The sequence below is a fragment of the Oncorhynchus keta genome, chromosome 26, assembly GCF_023373465.1.
Source record: "Oncorhynchus keta strain PuntledgeMale-10-30-2019 chromosome 26, Oket_V2, whole genome shotgun sequence".
Taxonomy (NCBI): domain Eukaryota; kingdom Metazoa; phylum Chordata; class Actinopteri; order Salmoniformes; family Salmonidae; genus Oncorhynchus; species Oncorhynchus keta.
The window spans coordinates 35489399-35512556 of record NC_068446.1 but is presented as its reverse complement, the minus strand read 5'-3'; the positions used below and the strand labels follow the sequence as shown (position 1 = coordinate 35512556).

The 23158-nt window shown below is 43.7% G+C and overlaps 2 protein-coding genes across 3 annotated transcripts in view; one reads left to right on the top strand and one right to left on the bottom strand.

Annotated features, from left to right (window-relative positions):
• Positions 1-1162: 1162 nt before the first annotated feature.
• Positions 1163-6638, bottom strand: LOC118359317 (acyl-coenzyme A thioesterase 1-like). 2 transcript variants are annotated; one of them, XM_052480611.1, is made up of 10 exons: positions 6086-6638; positions 5690-5789; positions 5403-5593; positions 4969-5132; positions 4212-4331; positions 3904-3992; positions 3706-3799; positions 3325-3405; positions 1727-1868; positions 1163-1456 (listed from the first exon to the last, which is right to left on the bottom strand). In XM_052480611.1, exons 1-10 carry the CDS (start codon positions 6279-6281, stop codon positions 1326-1328), a joined length of 1308 nt encoding a protein of 435 aa, XP_052336571.1. In that variant the 5' UTR covers positions 6282-6638; the 3' UTR covers positions 1163-1325. The 2 variants fall into 2 exon arrangements, with proteins under 2 accessions (XP_052336571.1, XP_052336572.1); XM_052480612.1 differs by lacking the exons at positions 1163-1456; positions 1727-1868; positions 3325-3405 and adding an exon at positions 3412-3619.
• A 2730-nt stretch (positions 6639-9368) lies between these two features.
• The window catches only part of grm8b (glutamate receptor, metabotropic 8b), a 217022-nt gene continuing 203232 nt past the window's right edge, over positions 9369-23158 (top strand). Inside the window, exons 1-2 of the mRNA XM_035737804.2 lie at positions 9369-9472; positions 16438-17290. Of these exons, the coding sequence (XP_035593697.1) occupies positions 16757-17290 (534 nt within the window). The 5' untranslated portion in view covers positions 9369-9472; positions 16438-16756. The remainder of the gene's footprint in view (positions 9473-16437; positions 17291-23158) is intronic.

Sequence of the window (23158 nt, the reverse complement as noted above, 5' to 3'; positions counted from 1 at the left end):
TTTAACGGTTTTAGAAGCTTTAGAGTGTTTTCTATTCGATAATATTTATATGCATATATTAGCAATTTTGGGGAAAAATATTTTCAGTTTACTATGGGCACGCACTTTCTCCAACAGGGGCAGTGTAGAGCAAGAGTTCTAAGAGGTTAAAGAAGAAGTTACAGGTCTGTGAGAGCCAGAAATCTTGCGTGTTTGTAGGTGACCAAATTCTTATTTTCCACCATAATTTGCAAATAAATTCATAAAAAATCCTACAATGTGATTTTCTGGAATTTTTTTCGCTCATTTTGTCTGTCATAGTTGAAGTGTACCTATGATGAAAATTACAGGCCTCTCTCATCTTTTTAAGTGGGAGAACTTGCACAATTGGTGGCTGACTAAATACTTTTTTGCCCCACTGTACCACAATTTATTTTTCACAGTCCCCAAATCCAGAACAAATAGAGCCCCAATTGCATGGAACTTCCTTCCATCTCATATTGCTGAAATAAACAGCAAACCTGGTTTCAAAAATCAGATAAAGCAACACCTCATGGCACAACACTTCTCCCCTATTTGACCTAAGTAGTTTGTGTGTATGCATTGATACGTAGGCTACGTGTAACGGATGTGAAACGGCTAGCTTAGTTAGCGGTGCACGCTAAATAGCGTTTCAATCAGTGACGTCACTGTAGTAGTTCCCCTTGCTCTGCAAGGGCCGTGGCTTTTGTGGAGCGATGGGTAACAATGCTTCGAGGGTGACTGTTGTTGATGTGTGCAGAGGGTCCCTGGTTCGCGCCCGGGTATGGGCGAGGGGACGGTCTAAAGTTATACTGTTACATACTTTCCTCTGTTACATACGTGCCTTCGCCCATGCCTTTGAAAATATATATTTTTTGTTCTGTCCTTGAGCTGTTCTTGTTTATTGATGTTCTGTATTATGTCATTCTATATTATGTTTCATGTTTTGTGTGGACCCCAGGGAGAGTAGCTGCTGCTTTTGCAACAGCTAATGGGGATCCTAATAAAATACCAAATACCAAACACATTTTAATCAAACCATATGGTTCAAATGAAAAATACATACCAAATAATACGTACTTAAACAAATTGCATTCATATCAGAGGTTACATCATACAGTGAGACCATTGATACAGTTTGGTGTAATCATGAGGCATCTGGGCAAGAAAAGTTATTTATTTCCTTGTCTGATCTGCATGGTGTCCATTGTTAATTACCTCACAGTCCATTTTCTTATGTCAGATAGAGCAATGATTCCGCCTGCACTGATCGGTTGAGGGACGAGCTTTGCATAGGAGTGATACCATCTGACGTAAGACAATGCTCACAATCTGGACTGCACATGGGGTTTGACACTGTGACAGAGATGCTCTTGCAGAAAACCTAGAATCTTTTCCCATGAGTCTTCCTGTGCAACGGCATGAGGTTTGTTGAGGCCTCCAAACAGCATGACCACTGCAACAAGTTGGAATGATGGCTTTAGATTTAAGACATTTGAGACATGGTATTCTTCTGACTGTATAAATGTAGACCTATATGAAAATTGGGTCCAGTAACATAAGAAAAACCTAGAACTGTAGGATCATTAGTGGACTAGTTTCATCTGGTGAGCTAGATCAAAGGTTGCAACGCCCAGTGGTACTAGACGAATGAATTGGGACTCCTATAGGAGCACAATAACTATAAAAGCACAGCCTGTCTGCATGAATGACTCTGAAAAGGCACCTCTCTGTTGGCCTGGCTGCAACACAAAGGTGCACGACCTGCAGTGGGGACCATAGGGAGGTTCAATCAGGTGACCAGCTCCAGGGTAGGACAGAGTGGTCAGCAGGTGACTGTTTCCTGTTCTCTCCATCATCTGCTTCATCTGAGGAGAACATTATGGAGTTTAGCTCTAATTACTTAATCTCATCAATTGATATCTTGACTTTAAAACCTCTTACATGTAAAGTCTCCATATTTGGGGACCCTATTAGATTTTTCTAATTCAATTCAGTCTGTTATGCGAACGGTAGCCCTATCTGCAAAAGCAGGGTGTCTGCAGAAAGCTGAGTATCTTGGCTATTGATCGATGTCTTCAAATTTTTGGATTGACTTACTACCATATATGGGCATACAAATGTATAAGGGCAGGCCGTGCAGATAAGGTCATTTCAAGATGGTTGCTACCTACATTCCGGTCAGCATTGTGAAGCATAAACGTTGACACACACCCAAAGCCGGGACTCCACAGATCATGAGGATATCCTATTTGTCTGCCTGTGACCTACCATTATTGATCACCAGCCCCGAGAGTCAACATTTTTATTTTACACAACGTTTCCACCGAACAGCAAACATCTTACAAGGTAAGCGTCGATTTGGTCTGTGTTTGAGCTGTAGCTACATGGGGGGGATATCAAATTAGGAACAAATCTAGCCTATGGACAATGTTATCTGATGATGTATGACTTAATGGCAACATCAAATGTCCACCGAGTAACTATATCTTTGCGCATCAAAAATATGATGCTTGTTTATGCGGTGTAGGCATCAATATATCCGGTATGTCCTCCGACACCACCACAATGTTTGAGAGAGGTTGGTGTTGTATACATTTGGTTTTTATGGTGAACAACAACTTTTGGGCACATCCAGTGCAATTACCACATTTGGACACTTTGGAAAGGTTGAAAGGACACTTGAATATCCCGTGGGTACCCCAAAACACCCCCACAGTGTTTGAGTGAGGTTGATATGGTAGAAATTGTGTTTTTATACTGAAAAAATAGCATTTAGGGATTTAAAATATGTAATAGCATTGGAATGTTCTCATTTACAGACATATGCCACTTTGGAGAGGTTTAGGGACACTTGGAAGCATCCCATGACCACACCTGACACCCCTTACTAAAACATCTGCCCATTTCTAGTTGTTAGATCTATAAGTCCCATTTCTAGTTTTTAGGTCTATAAGTCCCATTTTTATCTAATATTGTTCACATGTTGTGGAAGCCATCCGATGTGTTTCCAGCTCTGGGCATCAATAATTTACATATAGCTTGTCAATGAAAGATGGTTATTTTGTGTGTGCTTGATCTTGTTTATTCTGAACTATGTAACTTCTATCTATCTATCTAATTTCCTCATAATTTCCCAGATATCTTCTTTCCAAATATACCAAGTTTTTGTATGTCAGAATCATGTAATTACACATGAATAGCAGTTCCTGTGGGTGTGTCTATTTAGTCCGAAATCTACATTTTGCCATTACATTTAAGAGGTTTTTTAAACTGCATGTATGAAGCATGATGTTTTCCATAGGCAAACAAGACGTAGCTCACATCATCAGCTGATTCGACAGCAGCCCAATTCTGATCATCTTGTCCAACAACCAGCAGCAGAGGACATGTTATCCTCCCCATCTGAGGACAGCATAAAACAAAACGGAGCAGAACTGAACAGATTAATAGCCATTTAGGAAACATTGAATATTGACAGATACAACAATACTTCTGAGCCCTCAATCTTGTGAGATACTGGAGGATCCTGATAGGACTGGAGAAAGTGTGAAACTGTTCCCAGTATTGGTTGAGTTCTCCAGCGTAATCTTTTAGAGGTCCTTATCATCCTGTCCTCCTGTGTGGGATACATTTCCCTCGCTACAATCATCCAAACAAGAGCAGAGGACTGAAGGGTCTTTCTGAACATAACAGATATCTTACTTCCACTTTCAGGTCTATATCTTCTGGAATAGGTAAAAGAACGTCCCTCCAGATGATGCGATTCTCCTCATCAGTACGGGCGTTTGCATATTTTCTGAAAACGCATGGCCAAAAGTATAATACTGACTTTCTCCTTGAAAATCATTAGGCTACTTTATAAACAAGACAAACACAAGTAAACATAAGCTATTGACTCACTTGTGTATACCCTGAGATGTTTCCGCAACGGACTGGGTGGCTCCAATTCGACACGCATGGCTGCCACTGATGCACACACAACATCTAGGCTAAAAGGAGTAGACAGAGATTTAATTAAACAGCATGAATACATTGTTTATTACTGACGGGGGACAGATAAACCAAAATGAATCATGTCGCTGTTATTAATGTGATTTTCCTAAACACAACTCAATGATGGGGACATTTTGGTCTGGGTAAAGCGCATGCACATATGTTTATTCAGGAAATCAACAAACTGACAGGGCAGGAGTTTCTTAGGGACTTACCTTGACAGCTTCTGAGTAAGCAGTGATGGATAGAACCACTGTAACACCAAGGGAAAGGCCAAGCAGCGCAATTCTGTCAGCGGCCACTAGAGGGTGATCCTGCAGTAGTCTGAATGCAGCCTGAGAAGATATTAGCATGTGCCAATACTCATTTAGGCATTTATTCAAGTTCTCAAGACAATGGATCAAGAAAGACCTGCAGATGTTTTTTTCCCCCAGACCCACAGACGAGAGAGACAGCATAGTGGTGGGCGTGTTAGTATTCACATTTAAAGATGGTGAAAGAGTCCTCTCACCTGATTCCAAAGGTCTAAATCAGTTACTAATTGTGTAAGGTAAGGATTCAAACTAGCAAACAAACATTCACCACAGGCATTATGTAGCATTGTCTGTCAGACTGTCACTTGTCAGGCAAGTTATTGTTTATCAAGTTATTGTTTATAAGAGCTTACCGACTGACTAAAAATAACTTCTTAAAACACAGTACATGTATTTGGAGCAGTTCCCATTTTAGCAGACACAAACACACACACACACACACACACACACACACACACACACACACACACACACACACACACACACACACACACACACACACACACACACACACACACACACACACACACACACACACACACACACACACACACACACACACACACACACACACACACACACACACACACACACACATAAATGGCCGAGCGTCAACCATGATTTCTATATGAAAATGGTGCAGACGGTAGACACAAACCTCAAAGTAAGGGTAGCCAATGGTAGCATTTTTATTTTGGTCTGGGAAGACATAAAGTAGCGCCATGGCAGCAAAGCCATGGGATGCCAAGAGAGCAGCTCTATATTCCACTAGGCCGCCACTACCGCCCCACATGTCTAAAACTCCAGGGAAGGGTCCGGGACCTTCAGGATGACATGACAAAAACATTATTGTTAATTTCTGCCACTTATCCTGTGCCTTAAACCAGTCAAAAGTGTGGATATATATATATATATATATATATATATATATATATATATATATATATATATATATATATATATATATTCAACATGTCAGAACTCTAAATGAAATTTGTTAGGACTTATTATTCCTCTACAGGTCTTAAAGAGAACCCAGAAAAAGTGACCAAAATGTATGTGACCTTCAGTTATTGAGAGCATATTGTGTACCTGGTGGCAGGAACAGGGTACCTGTGACCCCTCCCTCTGTGATGTCGACCCTGCGGACTCCTGGGGCCATGTACCAGCGCTCTGTGACGACACTCGCCAGGGCCACCTGCTCCCTGAAACCCTGACTCATGTGTCCCCTGTACACAGAGATGTGAACCACCATGGGAGTGTGGACCTCCTTCTTCCTCAACCTACGAGAGGTATAAACAATTTGTATTCCAAAACTACCAACCACTTCAGCGTTGGCCTGAGTGTCAGAATAACCTCATGTTCATTCTCATGTTTACCTGAGTTCCGGTCTACTGCCAGGTATTGGTCTCATGCTCCACATCAGACCCATGGGCTCAACACCCTGATATGTCCCCCCTACACTTGGATCCTTGAAGACTATTAATGACATACAAGTTACTTGAAAGTACAGGGCGAAAAGTGTGATTTGTGTAGCAAAAAAACACGCATTTTGTGACGGGTTTTTATATAGTTATGATGAATATGACACAAGTCTGAGTTTACAGAATCCATCATATTGTTATTTCACTGTAATTCCTTTAAATAAATGAAATTAATTAAAGATTTTCCGGTGCATTTACAAATGTTTTTCTGCTGTTGAAGTAGCTAAATGAAGTAGAAAAATGAAGTAGCTAGAGGAAATTAAGTAGATAAATGGAAATAATATCTCTCACCTGTGACTCTTCCCTGGGCATCACTGACATAGTGCCCAAACGCCTCCCAGTAGTCTGTGTCTTCAGATTGATGTAAAGAATGTAGTGTGACCTCCTGTGTCGGTGGTAAGTTCCCCACAACCACATGGAACTTCTCATCAAAGAGGGCTCTCCATGGTTTTACAGTCAACACAGGAATCACACCCATCTGACACATGACTTCTTCACAAAAACCTTAGTAGGTCTCCTTTATAGTGAAGTTGTGAACCGTCACTGCTCATCCGACCCGTGAGCAATGGTTAAAGACATCAATAGAGTGCCTAGGTCAATATCGCATCAAATCAAATTTTAACATTACTCGTCACATGCACCAAATGCAACAAGTGTAGACTTTACCGTGAAATGCTTACTTACAAGCCCTTCACCAACAGTGCAGTTCAAGAAGAAGAAAATATTTTCCAAGTACACTAAAATAAATAATAAAAAGTAACACAAGAATAACAATAACGAGGCTATATACAGGGGTATACAGTGGTATTCTGTCCGGTCCAAACAGCTACTTTAACAACTTGCTCAGTACATAAACGTAGATACCATGTACCTAAGGGTTTAATTATTAACTCAAATATTCAAACATAAAAAGGTGGATGAGTAACTAATCTGCAGGTCATTGCCACTGTCACGTTCTGACCTTTATTTCCTTTGTTTTGTATTTATTTAGTATGGTCAGGGCGTGAATTGGGTGGGCAGTCTATGTTTGTTTTTCTATGATTTGGGGATTTGTATGTTTCAACCTAGTATGGTTCTCAATCAGAGGCAGGTGTCATTAGTTGTCTCTGATTGAGAATCATACTTAGGTAGCCTGGGTTGCACTGTTTGTTTGTGGGTGATTGTCTATGTTAGTTGCTTGTGTCAGCACAGGTCTCATTTATAGCTTCACGGTCGTTTTTGTATTCAGTGTTCAGTACTTTCTTTAATTAAATATTCATCATGAACACATACCACACCACATTTTGGTCCTCCGATCCTTCTCTCCTCTTCAGATGAAGAGGGGGACGACCGTGACAGCCACTCTTCATGAAATATGCAAAAATCTAGTATTAACGTCATAAAATGTGGCTTTTCTAATCAAATAAGTACCTTGCGAGGAAAACATTATGAATGTGGGTTTTCACATGTGTATTTTTTTGTGTGAAGGTTAAATGTAACACTATCGGTATCAGAGGTGATATTCACTGAGGCTGTGAGGGAGAACTCTAATCTCTTGTCAATCAGTGTAATATTTGGAATCGCTTATTTCAAATAATAAATGTGATATATCATGTACTGTTGCTGTTGCATCATCGACTGCCCCTGGTCAACCAGTATATATACAGCTGGGTTGGTGTCATTAAAACTCATTTTTCAACCACTCCACAAAATTCTTGTTAATTAACAAACTATAATTTTGGCAAGTTGGTAGGACATCTACTTTGCACATGACACAAGTAATTTTTCTAAGTGCATGCACAAAGTGTGGAGTGGTTGAAAAATGAGTTTTAATGACTCCAACCTAAATTTATGTAAACTTCTGACTTCAAGTGTACCTCCTCCATTTTTGTGGTGATGCATGGGAGGGGGTGACAGCTGTCATTTCTGCCTACGTTAGCTGGGTGGCAGACTGAAGGTTGGCCACATAGGAACATCCTCAGTGCTACTGAAGGACTGCGGTTCAGAGGGTAATATTACCATCTGTCGTCCAGTAGCTCTTGTAATATAGCAGACCTGATCTGTAAGCACTTGATTTTCTCCGACACACACCTCTGTGGTCTGGCGTTGGCAGGCCGGGCTGGCACTGGGGAGGCAGGTGGGGCAGACACCAGACGGCTAGGCCCTGGGATAGCTTGCGGGGCAGGTGAGGCTGGCAGCTCAGGGAAAGAACTAGTGAGCTCCCTCCTGTCCATGGAGTTTATAAGATTGAATAGTTCCAGTTAAGGAACTGCAGTTCTCTGCCATCAGTGTGTGTTATGATTAGTCTAGACTGCAAAATGGCCGTTCCACCTCCTGGAAGCACACGAAAGAGGATTTGGACACCCACCAGCTCAGATTGTTCTGAAATCGTATCTGTTGTTAGTAACAGACATTATTAGCATTCCTGAAACATTATTTTGTTGAAATATAATGTGAACTCTGATAAACTAAGCTAATTGATTGCACCCAAATTGGCTATTTTAATTTAGGATTCAGGTAATATTTTAAAAATGCAGTACCCAACATCTGATTTGGACCAAACTTCTTCCTACCAATGAGGAAGACATGCGGAATAAATCAAATAAAAAAAGCACCCATGGTATTTTTCTGCTTCAGGTGTTGGGTTTGCGTTGCTCTTTTCCCAAGACAAGTTCTGCCGCTCTCGACTAGGCTATTTTGCGCCCACGAGATGGCGCAATGTGACTGTTTCCCAACGGTGTCTTCAACAAAAACTCCCTTTTTCAACATCCGCTGTGCACATTTTCCCACTGGGAATATTGTTTAATGTAGAGCCTTAGGCATTTTATCCTACTTTTGAAAATACACTTCCATTGTCTGAAAGAGTGTGTGCAATAAATATGTTCTGTTTTTCTCTTAGTATTTCTCCAAAAGAATGTTGAATGATCTGAATCACCTCTCACGTAGGCTATAATTCTCAAGCATCTTTTAGATTGCTTAATTATCCTAGCCTATATATAGTATTTGAAAGTAATGCCCTTTGAAAATTACGCCATATAAGACTACTTCATTTTCTGTAGGCTGTCATCATTAGCCATGAAGCGCCAACAGTATCGCTTCCTTTAAATTACACTTTGAAATTGTGACACACCAAATAAGATGCATGTGTTGAGGCAGGGAACATGCGACCATGCACTTGTTTTGGACCAAGCAAGCCCACTCTGAGCGTGAATTATTTAAATTCATCCTAAATAGTCCGTCTTTCACTGATCATGGGTAGGATTATGATGATTTGAAAAATACAATTAAAATTAACTGCCCACTATTTACAGAAACAACTAACAAACATCAGAGTACCATTAGGTAGCCTGGAAACCAACCACCGCTGTGTGGTAGTATTGGGTGATTCCACAGAGACGGAGTGAAGTTCTCATTCTTTCGCCTCGCGTCCTCCCTCCTGTCCTCGCGCCTCGTCTCCTTCTCAAACCCCATTGGATGAGAACGCCAGAGATCTCGCCCCTCTGACCTTCTCCTCCAATGGGTTTTGAGAAGGAGACGAGGAGAGGGGCGCAATAAGAATATAATTGAGATTTTCCCGGAGTCGCGCTCGCGCCACCTTCGCGATGCTGCTGTTCTTTCAGCACCACGAGCACAGCACAGGCTTGCGCAGCTTTGGTTTGGCAGTGAGACCGCGAGGGACCAGATCACAGTAACGGGCGGGTAAGTCCTACTTAATTGTTGATTTTTTTTTTCAAACAATGTGATATGAGTCATGTTCCGTATTTAATGTTCTTAGATGTTTTTTCTTTTCTTTAGTAATTGCCTACAGACTTGATATTGAGTATCAGTTTTCTGATGGGCTCACGTTTCCAATCATTCACACAAAGTCACATTTGATCTGTTAAATAAATAATGCAAGAGTTTCTTTTGACATGGCTTTCTGGTAGATATATATAAAAGCATCGTCAAGAAAGTGATCCATTGAAGATCAATTTAATTTAGACAGGCATACGAATTTTCGGTGCGTTGTGCATGTTTCATCTGTCATCATCAACTGAGTCCAAATCGATTGAAAGGGAGAACGCAGTAAATTACAATGGACCACGGAGTAAGTAGCCTATCTCATTAAAAAACAATTCCAGAGAGACATTCTCATCAATCATGCTAATTGGCATATTGCACCTTTTATCATAAGTGTAAATTGGTGGGGAGTCTTAATCATGCAGTGTGCAATCAAAATCTTGGGTGATAGAATTATTTACATTTAGATTATTGCAATTAGAGCAATTGTGCATGAGATTTGCTTTGTAGAACTGCCGGCTATAAATGCACTGCAATATAGGTCACAAATGAACTAGGCTACTTACTCATCACCTGTGGGTAAAATCCTCAAGTTAAAGCGTTTTAACATTTTGACTCATGGTTGCAAAGTTGTTGCTTTATTTCATTCAAAGCCAAGTATATGCTCTGTGCATAGATATTGTAGTTGATGAGGGATGTATCTTGCTTAGCTGTAGAAGGCATGTCTACACAGTTTCACATTGTACATCACTCTGATGGTTAATGACATGTGCCACTAATTCTGACCACCCATTCATATGTAAAGCAGCACACTGTCTTAAACCATAACAACGTACAGTATGACATACAGCACACGTTGTACCATACATAACATTTCCCCCTCCTTTCTAAAACCAGGGACTGGTACCATTTATACAAATGTCCATAGGGCAATAACCCAGTGATGCCTAACAAAAAAACATTAACCTTTAAATGGAAGAGTTAAACAAAGATTCTCCTAAACAAGACAGTTCAGTCAGTTAACCTGAAGGTTGACTAAGACACCTAACGGAACCTTAGTATTAAAGGAGGAAAGGTAGTCCTCCAGTCAGTGGCTGCATAGGCTGATCTTAAAGCCATCATTGCTTGTAGCTCTGGCCCTTGGGAGCCCACAGAGGCTAAGGCTTAGGTGGTAGTGCAGGAGGAGGATCATCAGGTGTGTCTCTGGCCTGTATGTTTGTGTTATACTGGCCCATGCGAGAGGAGTGGGACTTTCCTGGTGCGGCTGGCGTGCCAGCGTGATCCATTGCTCAGCATGAAGGTGGCGAGCCCCAGATGTCGACTGACCTGCAAGGGGTCCGTCCAGAATGAGACCATTTTGTTGCACCACTGAGACCGACAGGCTCGAAACCTGTCTGACACTTGGATGATCAGCTACTTCACCCTGTGTGCATTGTCGAAGCGCCGTTTCATTGCTCTTTGGTGCCTGGTGGCTGCCTGCTTTGCTTGTGTGCACCTAGTGTGCACCTAGTCTTTCCAGTGGCAGTTCCATCTCACGACCGAGCATGGGAGATTCCTGTGAGACCTGTGTTGCTGTGTGTTGTCATGCACTGTAGTGCACTAGTGTTTGGTTCAGGGCGGTTTGGAACGTGCACCCCTGGACCAGGTGCGTCCTGATGCGGTTCTTCAGCGCTTGGTTGAAGCGTTCCACCCCTTTGGCCGACAGGACAGAACCCCACAAGCTCGACGACTGGAGCTGTAAAGGTGCACTTTTCGCCATTCAGGGTCAGGTTGTTCTGCAGTAGAGCACGGAATACTTTGTGGAGTCGCTGGTCATAGATGTGGAGGTCTTGGCTGTGGATCACGATGCCGTCTAGATAGACCGCTACCCTGGATATTCCAGCGAGGATGGTGCTCATCACCTGGAAGCAGCTGGGGGCGGAGCTAAGTCCACCAGGGATGCATGTGTATCTGAACACACCAGCGTGTGTGACGAAGGCCGTGAGGTCTCTGCTGGCTGGGTGAGGGGCACCTGAATACAACCCTGACTCAGGTCAAGCTTCATGAAGACCCTGAAGCCGTGAAATTGTTCAGTCACCTCAGCGGGTACTACTATCCGGGACAACAGCATAGGGATTCACACAGGTCTGGATTCCACCTAACTTTTGGTTGCAATGACATCGTTTGAAATCCAGGGGCAACGCTGATGTCTGCCTCCAACTGTGACTGGAGATCTTTTGTGACGTCATCACGCAATGCAAAGGGGTTGCACCACAGGGGCTGCATGACTGGGGTCACGTCCGGGTTCACTAAGGGCCTTTGTGTAAAGGCTGTGAGGCAGCCCAGTCCATCAAACAGAGCTGGCCTGTTCTGTTGCCATGTGCAGGTAACCTGGTGGATAGCTGACCCACTGTCATCTCTCAGTGTGCCAAGCCTGTGAAGGGGTTGAGCCCCAGGAGTTTGGCACCCCGCTTTGTGAAATGTGATTGACGGTAGGTGCTTGGGGACATAGTGCACTGGGACCTGGAGAGTGTCTACAATGTCTATCTTGGAGCTACCGTACCTACACAGGGCAGTGGAGGACTGTTGGAGTGGCTGGTGAGTGAAGAACTTGTTGTAGGTGGCAAGGTTGAGCAACGACACCGCAGCGCCTGTATCCAGTAGCAAAGACAAACCCATCTCACCCAGCTGCATGTTTTGAATGACACATGATTGATGGAGACAGTTTGGATTTCAGTGCGTTCATGTTGAAAGTCAGAGGAGAATGAGGGCGGAGCTAGAAGCAAGGGCAGGATGACACACTTCTGCAAAGTGATTGTATTTTGAACAGTTCTTGCATATCGTTCCACGGGCTGGGCACTTTGAAGCCATTGAATCGTGAGAGCAAGCCACACAGTTGCTACAGCTACGTCGGTTTGTTTGTCTGTTTCCCTGCTGCACGGGAATGCCGGGTGTCTGTTTCCCTGCTGCACGGGAATGCCGGGTGTCTGTTTCCCTGCTGCACGGGAATGCCGGGTGTCTGTTTCCCTGCTTCACGGGCATGCCGGGTGTCTGTTTCCCTGCTGCACGGGAATGCCGGGTGTCTGTTTCCCTGCTGCACGGGAATGCCGGGTGTCTGTTTCCCTGTTGCACGGGCATGCCGGGTGTCTGTTTCCCTGTTGCACGGGCATGCCGGGTGTCTGTTTCCCTGTTGCACGGGCATGCCGGGTGTCTGTTTCCCTGCTGCACGGGAATGCCGGGTGTCTGTTTCCCTGCTTCACGGGCATGCCGGGTGTCTGTTTCCCTGTTGCACGGGCATGCCGGGTGTCTGTTTCCCTGCTGCACGGGAATGTCGGGTGTCTGTTTCCCTGCTGCACGGGCATGCCGGGTGTCTGTTTCGCTGCTGCACGGGCATGCCGGGTGTCTGTTTCGCTGCTGCACGGGCATGCCGGGTGTCTGTTTCCCTGCTGCACGGGCATGCCGGGTGTCTGTTTCCCTGCTGCACGGGCATGCCGGGTGTCTGTTTCCCTGCTGCACGGGAATGCCGGGTGTCTGTTTCCCTGCTGCACGGGCATGCCGGGTGTCTGTTTCGCTGCTGCACGGGCATGCCGGGTGTCTGTTTCCATGCAGCTATCGATGTGGGAGGGCGTGTGCAACGCACGATCGCTATAGTGTGCCTGCTTGGGCTGAAGCTGCTGTGTGAGAATGACTGGGGGCCGAGTGTATGCTGCAGAGCTGTCTGTTAGCATAGTAGAGCATTCCAATGCACCTGTAGTGCTGATTTAATTGCTCCATCAAGTTGTAAATGGTCAGATTCCAAAAGCAGTTTCTCCCTTGTCTTTTCACATAACGTCCCCTCTATCAGCTGATCCCCGAGGATCTCGTCCTGAAGTGCCCCATTGTTACAAAAGCTAGACAAGTCACTCAGATTAGCCATGTAGTTTCGAATTGACTCACCGGGCCATGGTGTCCCGGTGAAATGGTTTCGTAGAAGGCCGACTGCAGCATTGAATGTAGGAGCCCATCCAAGCGCTCTGAAAATCCTTTACACCGAGGCAGTGACGGCGCAGTGTTGTCCTCCACTTGTCGGAGATTGTAGAAAAGTTCAGAGCGTCAAGATAAGTGTTTAAACTTTCAAGACAGTTATTCCTTTCCAGGCATGGAAAGGAATGGCACTGGTGGGGGTAAACTGAATTCAGCCATCCTCGTCGCCAATGCTGTATCTAGTTTAGCTGTAGAAGAACATACGTCTGCGCAGTTTCACATTGTACATCACTCTGACGTTTAATGACATGTGCCACTCATTCTGACCACCCATCTAAACCATAACGATGTACAGTGGGTCCCAATGGTTGGGTTGAAGAGAACGTAATGGGTTAGGAATTGATGCTGCATGGCTTTACAATAGCCTACACATAGGCCTGTAGGTATTAGCCTACCATGTCTTTATTTGGGCGGCAGGTAGCCTAGTGGTTAGAGCCAGTAACCGAAAGGTTGCTGGGTCGAATCCCCGAGCTGACAAGGTAAAAATCTGTCGTTCTGCCCCTCAACAAGGCAGTTAACCCACTGTTCCCTGGTAGGCTGCTATTGTAAATACGAATTTGTTCTTAACTGACTTGGCTAGTTAAATAAAGATTAAATTAAAAAATAAATAAAAATCAATCAAATAGCCCTAATTTTCTCAATACTCAGAATAGCTGTCATTAATTAGTAGGCTACTAGCATAGAACAATAGATTCATTCATCAGGGATCTATGCGGCACAGGTGTGCGCCTACTTAGGCCTATGCTACATGAGATTGTTATCGCCATGCTTCATTTGTGCAGAGCGTCTTTCAAACAGTTATTGATCAATTGTTTTATAACTGTAACAAATATTACTCGAGTTATTTTTGTAAGTAATTCGACCAATGTAGGGGTGCACAATGCTGGTCTTCAGTTCCAAACTCCAGCTAGTTATTGTTTCTCACTGGCATGCTGCACTTTTGGATGAGAGTGACTCGCTTCAATCTGTATCTTGTTAAAAGATAAGAATGGGAACAAGCAGTGTAAGGGCCAAGGCTGTTAAACACCTATGCCACACAATTGTAATGTCTATGGAGCCTCCCTGATGAAAAAGACTGCAGTTAGAGTGCAGTATAACTGTAGTTCAACTGCAGTACACTGCAGTTATTCTGCAATTACTGTGTCCAAAATACCACAGTTAATGCACTTTTACTGCCGTTTGAAAACTGCAATCTTTCTTTTGGTAATTCCTCGATTGATCAGGCTCAAAACCCCCAAAAATGCTGTCCTAATCACGAGGGGCACTCTGAAGAGAATTTATGTAATTTGTACCAAAAAAGTGGTCCTAGTTGTGAATAAGAGTGGATAATGAGTTATGTCTCTCAATAGTGAAAGAAAAGTCAGTAAGCCACTCTCTTCGTTCTGGAACAACGGGATCTAAGTCCTGTATTTCCTCTCAGATGGAAAATTAATGCTAACAGTAAACTAACAGTAAACTGGCAGAGCTAATGCAACTAAAGCTGTAGACAGGAAGAAAAGACCTGCATGTTTTAATTTTCACAGCAGGCAACCAGCGCATGTTAACATAAACACACACATACACAAACACTGGTTCTGTCATTGTCAATGCTATTTATTGTGCGACACCATCTGTAAGGCTCTAGGCTAGGGTATGCTGCTGTGTCCATTTTGATGTAGCTTCCTGTATAACTTTGCATTATGCTAATAAACATATCACAGTAATTTAAATTCACATCAGGGTAAGGATTAGTCTCATTGCAAATGCAATAGCTTATTACATGATAATACAATTATTTGATGTTTTTATCAAGCACATTCTCAGCTTTGTAGACAGAGTTTATACAGATGTGACAGTGCCAATGTTTGAAGATTTCTTAGTTTTCAAAGGGAGATTCCCTGCTGTGTGATGTGGATGTTTGTTGTCTGTCCTTATACTCTCTCACTTTGTGTGTGTGTCTGTGTGTGTGTGTCTGTGTGTGTACTTGCTTGCGTGTGCATGGATGCATGCTTCAGTGAAAAGGTATTAAAATCAGTGGTGTACTTTACTTTAATATTTGTATTTTAGACAACTTTTACTCCACTACATTCCTAAAGAAAATAATGTACTTTTTACTCTGTATATTTTCCTTGACACCCAAAAGTACGTGTTACATTTTGAATGTTTAACAGGACAGGAAAATTGTCTAATTCATGCACTTATCAAGAGAACATCCCCGGTCATCCTTACTTTCTCTGATCTGGCAGACTCACTAAACACAAATGCTTCGTTGGTGAAGGACGTCTGTCTGAGTGTTGGAGTGTGCCCTGGCTATCCATAAATGAAAAAAATCAAGAATATCGTGCTGTCTAGTTTGCTTAATATAAGGAATTTGAAATTATTTATGCTTTTACTTTTGATACTTTATATTTTAGCGATTTACATTTACTTTTGATACTTAACTGTATTTAAAACCAAATACTTTTTGACTTTTACTCAAGTAGTATTTTTCTCGGTGACTTTCACTTTTACCTTACTCATTTTCTTTTAAAGTATCTTTACTTCTACTCAAGTATGACAATTGGGCACTTTTTCCACCACTGATTAAAATCCTTCGCTGGAGGTTCTGAATACTTCTTGTTTTCTGTTCTACCTGATAATTAATTGCACCCACCTGGTGTCCCAGGTCTAAACCAGTCCCTGATTAGAGGGAAACAATGAAAAAGCAAGGTCCAGATTTTAATTGGATGGTTTTAGTGTGTGCACCTATGTGTTTGATAAAGAGAGAGAAGAGAGAAATAGCATATGTGAATGTGGGCGTGTGACCTACCTATATTGATGTGTGCCTGTGTCTTTTAGAGAACTGAACCCTAGTGTGTAACATATGGATTGTTTTCCCTCTTTGTCTCACACATCACAAACAGGGTCTTTTGAGCATGAGGCACCCAGGATTGTGGAACGAGATCCCCACTGTCCAGTCAGTGTGAGAAACTCAGCCTCTCTTCTCTCCAGCCTTCTTCTCGATCAAACAACACCCCTTTCCCAGGGATGCCAGGTACATGCATCAGCAGCTCTTCGAAACCAGAGGTAGCCCTCCCTAACCCTGCCCTGATCTAGAAAGGAGGGTCACACACGGTACGCCCAACCCTGTGTCCCCACCACCCCCCACCAGCTGCCTGCTGCTCTGAGCTCCCAGTACTACACCACCTCCCCTGACCCACTATCTCCCGTACTGCTACCACCATGGCCAGGGAGTCCAAACACCCCTCCCTCTTCCTTCACAGCTTCCTCTTCCTACTGACCACCAAATGCTACTGGCTGTTGGCCTCTGCCACTCAGAAGCCCCCAGACCCCCAGCTGCCTCTGCAGGAGTACGCCCATTCCATCCGGCTGGACGGTGACATCATGCTGGGCGGCCTATTCCCTGTGCACTCCCGTGGCGAGAGAGGAGTGCCCTGCGGGGAGCTGAAGAAGGAGAAGGGCATTCATAGGCTGGAGGCCATGCTGTTTGCGATTGACCTGATCAACAAGGACCCAGAGCTGCTCCCTAATGTGACACTGGGGGCACGCATCCTGGACACCTGTTCTAGAGACACCTATGCCCTGGAGCAGTCGCTGACTTTCGTCCAGGCACTCATCGAGAGGGACGGCTCAGATGTGCGCTGTGCCAACGGAGACCCGCCCATCTTCGCCAAGCCGGACAAGGTGGTGGGGGTCATAGGGGCGGCGGCTAGCTCGGTGTCTATCATGGTGGCCAACATCCTGCGGCTCTTCAAGGTGAGGATTCTGTTTCCGCTATTTAAAATGGGATGTTGTTTTTTCCTATAGTCCATGTTCTCTATGTTAGTTAAGCTGAAAACTCAGGCTTAATATCTAGTTCTAGCCTTCTCTAAAGGCTGTGAAAAGGTCAAAGCTGTATTGTGTTTTTGTCTTCCCTTCAAGGTTCTGTTGGTTCGCATAGCAGACTTTGTTCCGCTGCCTTTGACAATAGAATGCAGATGGGACTTCCCTAGGCTGTGGTGTGGTGGAGCGTCATCTTGAGAACATTCTGCAAAGGCTTTCATTTAAATATTATTTTTCCAAGCTAGTGGCTGGGCTTTTGTTAGAAATGTAGGGATTTTCTTGACACAAGAATCATGATCCTGTCACATTACATCAGCTGGTATCAGAAATAATTGAGAATGATGGGTTGACACCTTTTCTCTGGCATAGAGAGGTATGGGCTTCGTGCTTGGTTGGTTCACTATTGAAGCAGATAAAGCTCAATTAGCCAACACCCCATTAGAATATAGTCAGTGTTATTCAAATATATTTGACTAACTCCAGAGGGCTAGAAACTATCGGTTGGTCTTAAGCAGGAGTTTATAACGGTTCTTGCATTCCAATCAGAAGGTCTGAATGTCAGCGACTGACCAGTGGTAGACACATGAAAAGGTCAAACCATTGATGTGAATCGACTGACTATGATATGGAGTCTGGGTTCCCAGAGAGAGGTGAATGAGATGTAATTTAGCACATAGTTGTTGTTGGAATATGTAGTGTCAGCCTGACGAGGTATATTGTTCCCATGTATATAAATATAAACTGATATTGATATTGTAGCATATTGCTCTCAAAACAGCTTGATATTTTTTTCTCCCTTCTTAGTAATAGAAAAAGCAACTGTTCTGGAGCTAAAAATAGAAGGTTTGAAAATAGATATACATGCATTGATATGTTGCATTAATCTAATACAGCCATTGTCCTTTTCATAGTCGTCACCGACTAAATAAATATTCACCATTCTGCTTGAGGAGAAAAGGTGACAGTGCAGAATGACCCGGACCGGGAAATATTGAATGAGGTTGAATCTTCGGCCTAAAGCGGTGGCATGAGCAATGACCTGTCTGATTAATTAAGATGGAATAGCTTGAAGAAGCAGGTAGCATCAGAGGTCAGAATGGGGAAGAAGAAGGGCCTGACTGGCTACATACAGAGGTTATGCCTTAACAAAGTGGATCATGTAAACCAGTGGTTCCCAAACTTTTTATAGTTCTGTACCCCTTCAAACATTCAAGATCCAGCTGCGTGCCCCTCTAGCACCAGGGTCAGCGCATTCTCAAATGTTGTTTTTGTCATCATTGTAAGCCTGCCACACATACACCCCATACAATACATTTATTAAACATAAGAATGAGTGTGAGTTTGTGTCACAACCTGGCTCGTGGGAAGTGACAAAGAGCTCTTATAGGACCAGGGCACTAATAATAATCAATAATTGTGCTATTTGTGTGCTTGAAAGGATTCTCATAACTCTGCAATGATGGGTTGGAGAGAGTCTCAGTCTTAAATAATTTTCCACACAGTCTGTGCCATGCTAGTGAGGGCCGAGAATCCACTCTCACATAGGTGCCTGGTTACAAAGGCCATCAGTGTCTTAACAGCATGATTTGCCAAAGCAGGATACTCTGAGCGCAGCCCAATTCACAAATCTGGCAGTGGCTTCTGATTAAATTCGATTTTCACAGAGCCACTTGTTGCAATTTCGATGAGGCTCTCTTATTCAGATATCGGTAAGTGGACTGGAGGCAGCGCATGAAAGGGATAACGAGTCCAGTTGTTTGTGTCATCTGTTTCGGGAAAGTACCTGCGTAATTGCACACCCAACTCACTCAGGTTCTTTACAATGTCACATTTGACATTGTCTGTAAGCTTGAGTTCATTTGCACACAAAAAAGCATGCAATGATGGAAAGACCTGTGTGTTGTCCTTGTTAATGCAGACAGAGAAGAGCTCCAACTCCTTAGTCATAGCCTCAATTTTGTCCCGCACAGTGAATATAGTTGTGGAGAGTCCCTGTAATCCTAGATTCAGATCATTCAGAGAAAAAACATCACCCAGATAGGCCAGTCGTGTGAGAAACTCGTTATCATGCAAGCGGTCAGACACGTAACAATGATGGTCAGTAAAGAAAACATTAAGCTCATCTCTCAATTAAAAACACTGTGTCAATACTTTGCCCCTTGATAACCAGCGCGCTTCTGTATGTTGTAAAAGCGTTATACATGGTCACTGCCCATAACATTGCATAGTGCAGAAAATACACATGAGTTCAGGGGCCTTGCTTTAACAAAGTTAACCATTTTCACGGTAGTGTCCAAAATGTCTTTCAAGCTGTAAGTGATTCCCAATGCAGCAAGAGCCTCTAAGTGGATGCTGCAGTGGACCCAAGTGGCGTCAGGAACGACTGCTTGCATGCACGTTACCTCTCCACTATGTCTCCCTGTAATGTCACAAAGCTGTCCAAGAACTACTGTAAATAGTCCAAGTAAATATTGTCCTGTTTTCCAGTGGTTTGCAGAAGAGGATGTCTTCCTTAATTGACCCCCCCAATAAACATAACAGACATTTACCAGGAGCTGTACCAGGTCCGCCACGTCTGTTGACTCATCCAGCTGTAACAGACATTTACCAGGAGCTGTACCAGGTCCGCCACGTCTGTTGACTCATCCAGCTGTAACAGACATATACCAGGAGCGGTGCCAGGTCCGCCACGTCTGTTGACTCATCCAGCTGTAACGCATAGAATTCACTGGCTTGTATGCGAAGCAGTAATTGTTTCAAAACATCTCCTGCCATGTCACTGATGCTTTGTGAAACAGTTGTTTGATGAAGTCATTGTCTGTATAGTTTCTTTGCCTTTTCCCCAGCATTGTCCCAGCCATTTCTGCGGCAAGAGGAATAATTAGGTCCTCCACAGTAGTATGTGCTTTCCTGTCTTAGCCACTCGGTAGCTCACCATATAACACGCTTTTAGCCCCTTCTTATTAATGTCTTACTACTCGAAAGTCGTATTAATTCTCGCTCAAAAAACTCCTGTGGCTTATTTCTTAAATTGGCATGTTTTGTTTCTAAATGTCTGCGCAAGAGTGAAGGTTTCATTGAGTTGTGAGATAGTACTTTTGCACATATAACACACTGTGGCTGAGGAAAGGCACTACTCCCAATATAAGTGAACCCCAAATAAATGTAGTTCTCATCATATTTGTGCCTCTTAGATGGTCCAACATCCCTGTCTGCTGTTCGGTGCTTTCCCAGGTAAGGGGGCAGTAGCTCTTCGGCTGCATCAGATTCACAACTGTCAGTATCCATGCTAGCGGGGCAAGCAACAAATGTAGAAATACTGATGCTAGCATTGGATGTGCTCGTGGAAGCAGAACAACTTGTGTCGTCAACAGGTGTAGGTGTATTACTGCTGGTAGTAGCAGGACTACCAGTAGAGCTGGTATGTGTCTCTATGGCCTTACTAAATGTCATTTTTTATATTATTTTATGTCAATCACAACTTTATTGGGCTTACCCCCGACGGCATTTTCCACAGTTTGGCAATACCTGATGTAAACCATCTGCTGGCTGCAAGATGTTATATGAACCACATATCATTTTTTTGAAGGGATACACATTCTCTTTCAACTTGTTCGTATTTAACCCCCACAACACACCTGTCTTCTACCCAACACCTCCCGGTGATATATAGGTCTCAGAAAAACCTCCATATTAATGTCCGGTGAAGAATGCGCTACATCCTGAGCATGGAAGCACTGATTTTACACTCCATTACTCCCATAAACAGACTAAGAATGCTTTCTTCGCTATTGATTCGTGTGCAGAGGGCTGACACAATTGCAGTCTTAGTAATGGAATGGATATGCACAGCTTCATCCGCAAGACAAGCAGAGCACTCCAGAGAATTGTTCTCCCTTAAGTACTGCTGTGGAATCAGCTTCCACTTTCACCCAATCCCAACCTTTACCATTGGGGTTGTGGTTTGTTGTCCTGTGTTTAGTGGTGGTGTAGTAGTGGTTTAAATGGATGTCGGTCTAAGGGAGATCCCATTCACCTGTCATTCCAAACTGACTGCCTCAATTAATCAAGTTTGTGATCATCCATAATGTAAATATATCCAGTTTTACTGTGCACTATATTTGTGTAATTAGGTGTAATTACATTTTGGGACAACGTATACAATAGAAAAGGTGCTAACCCAGGACCACTTTGACGTTCTGTGGTAGTGTCACCGAAGATGATGTGCTCAGCATGTGACTAGGCAGAGAGCCTTCATGGTGTATGGTTCAGTGAGCCTGTTGGCACCTGAAGGTGGTGCGGTCAACGTGTATCTGGCCCTCCTCTGAGCCCTCTGACCCAAATGAGGCTGACCTGTGGTGTGCTCTGTGGGGTTTGATTCATTTAACTGATGTTCAAATGATGATGATGATGGACCTGAGGCATTCCATTCAAACAACAAAATGGTTATGTCATTAGGACAACAAAAAAAGTCTTCAATGTGACACTCAATGACATTCTGGAAAGCTGACAAAATGAATGATTTATCAATTGTAATTTCACTCTTTGAAATACACTGAACAAAAATAAATTTAAAGTTATGGTCCCACATTTCATGAGCTGAAATAAAAGATTGCATACATCTTCCATATCCTAAAAAGCTTATTTCGCTCAAATTTTGTGCACAAATATTTTACATTTGTTTAAACAGCATGATACTTACATAGGTGCACCTTGTGCTGGGGACAATAAAATGGCCACTCTAAAATGTACAGTTTGGTCATACAACACAATGCCATTGGCATGCTGACTAGAGGAATGTCCACCAGGACTTTTGCCAGAGAATTGAATATTCATTTCTCTACCATAAACCGCCTCCAACGTCATTTTAGAGAATTTGGCAGTACATCCAAGCGGCCTCACAACCTCAGACCATGTGTATTTACATTTACATTTAAGTCATTTAGCAGACGCTCTTATCCAGAGCGACTTACAGATTGGTGCATACACCTTATGACATCCAGTGGAACAGCCACTTGCATCTAAATCTTTTTTTGGGGGAGAAGGATTACTTACCCTTACTTACCCTATCCTAGGTATTCCTTGAAGAGGTGGGGTTTCAGGTGTCTCCGGAAGGTGGTGATTGACTCCGCTGTCCTGGCGTCGTGAGGAGTTTGTTCCACCATTGGGGGCCAGAGCAGCGAACAGTTTTGACTGGGCTGAGCGGGAACTGTACTTCCTCAGTGGTAGGGAGGCGAGCAGGCCAGAGGTGGATGAACGCAGTGCCCTTGTTTGGGTGTAGGGCCTGATCAGAGCCTGGAGGTACTGAGGTGCCGTTCCCCTCACAGCTCCGTAGGCAAGCACCATGGTCTTGTAGCGGATGCGAGCTTCAACTGGAAGCCAGTGGAGAGAGCGGAGGAGCGGGGTGACGTGAGAGAACTTGGGAAGGTTGAACACCAGACGGGCTGCGGCGTTCTGGATGAGTTGTAGGGGTTTAATGGCACAGGCAGGGAGCCCAGCCAACAGCGAGTTGCAGTAATCAAGACGGGAGATGACAAGTGCCTGGATTAGGACCTGCGCCGCTTCCTGTGTGAGGCAGGGTCGTACTCTGCGGATGTTGTAGAGCATGAACCTACAGGAATGGGACACCGCCTTGATGTTAGTTGAGAACGTCAGGGTGTTGTCCAGGATCACGCCAAGGTTCTTAGCGCTCTGGGAGGAGGACACAATGGAGTTGTCAACCGTGATGGCGAGATCATGGAACGGGCAGTCCTTCCCCGGGAGGAAGAGGAGCTCCGTCTTGCTGAGGTTCAGCTTGAGGTG

Bases quoted from the DNA above. Each gene is read 5' to 3' on its own strand.
- LOC118359317 (XM_052480611.1), bottom strand. From the start codon at position 6,281: ATGTGTCAGATGGGTGTGATTCCTGTGTTGACTGTAAAACCATGGAGA. The intron at 5,594-5,689 runs GTAAACATGAGA...TACCTCTCGTAG, and splicing joins GGCAGTAGACCGGAACTCAG to GTTGAGGAAGAAGGAGGTCC. The intron at 1,457-1,726 runs GTGCCTTTTCAG...AACTTGTTGCAG, and splicing joins GCAGCCAGGCCAACAGAGAG to TGGTCATGCTGTTTGGAGGC.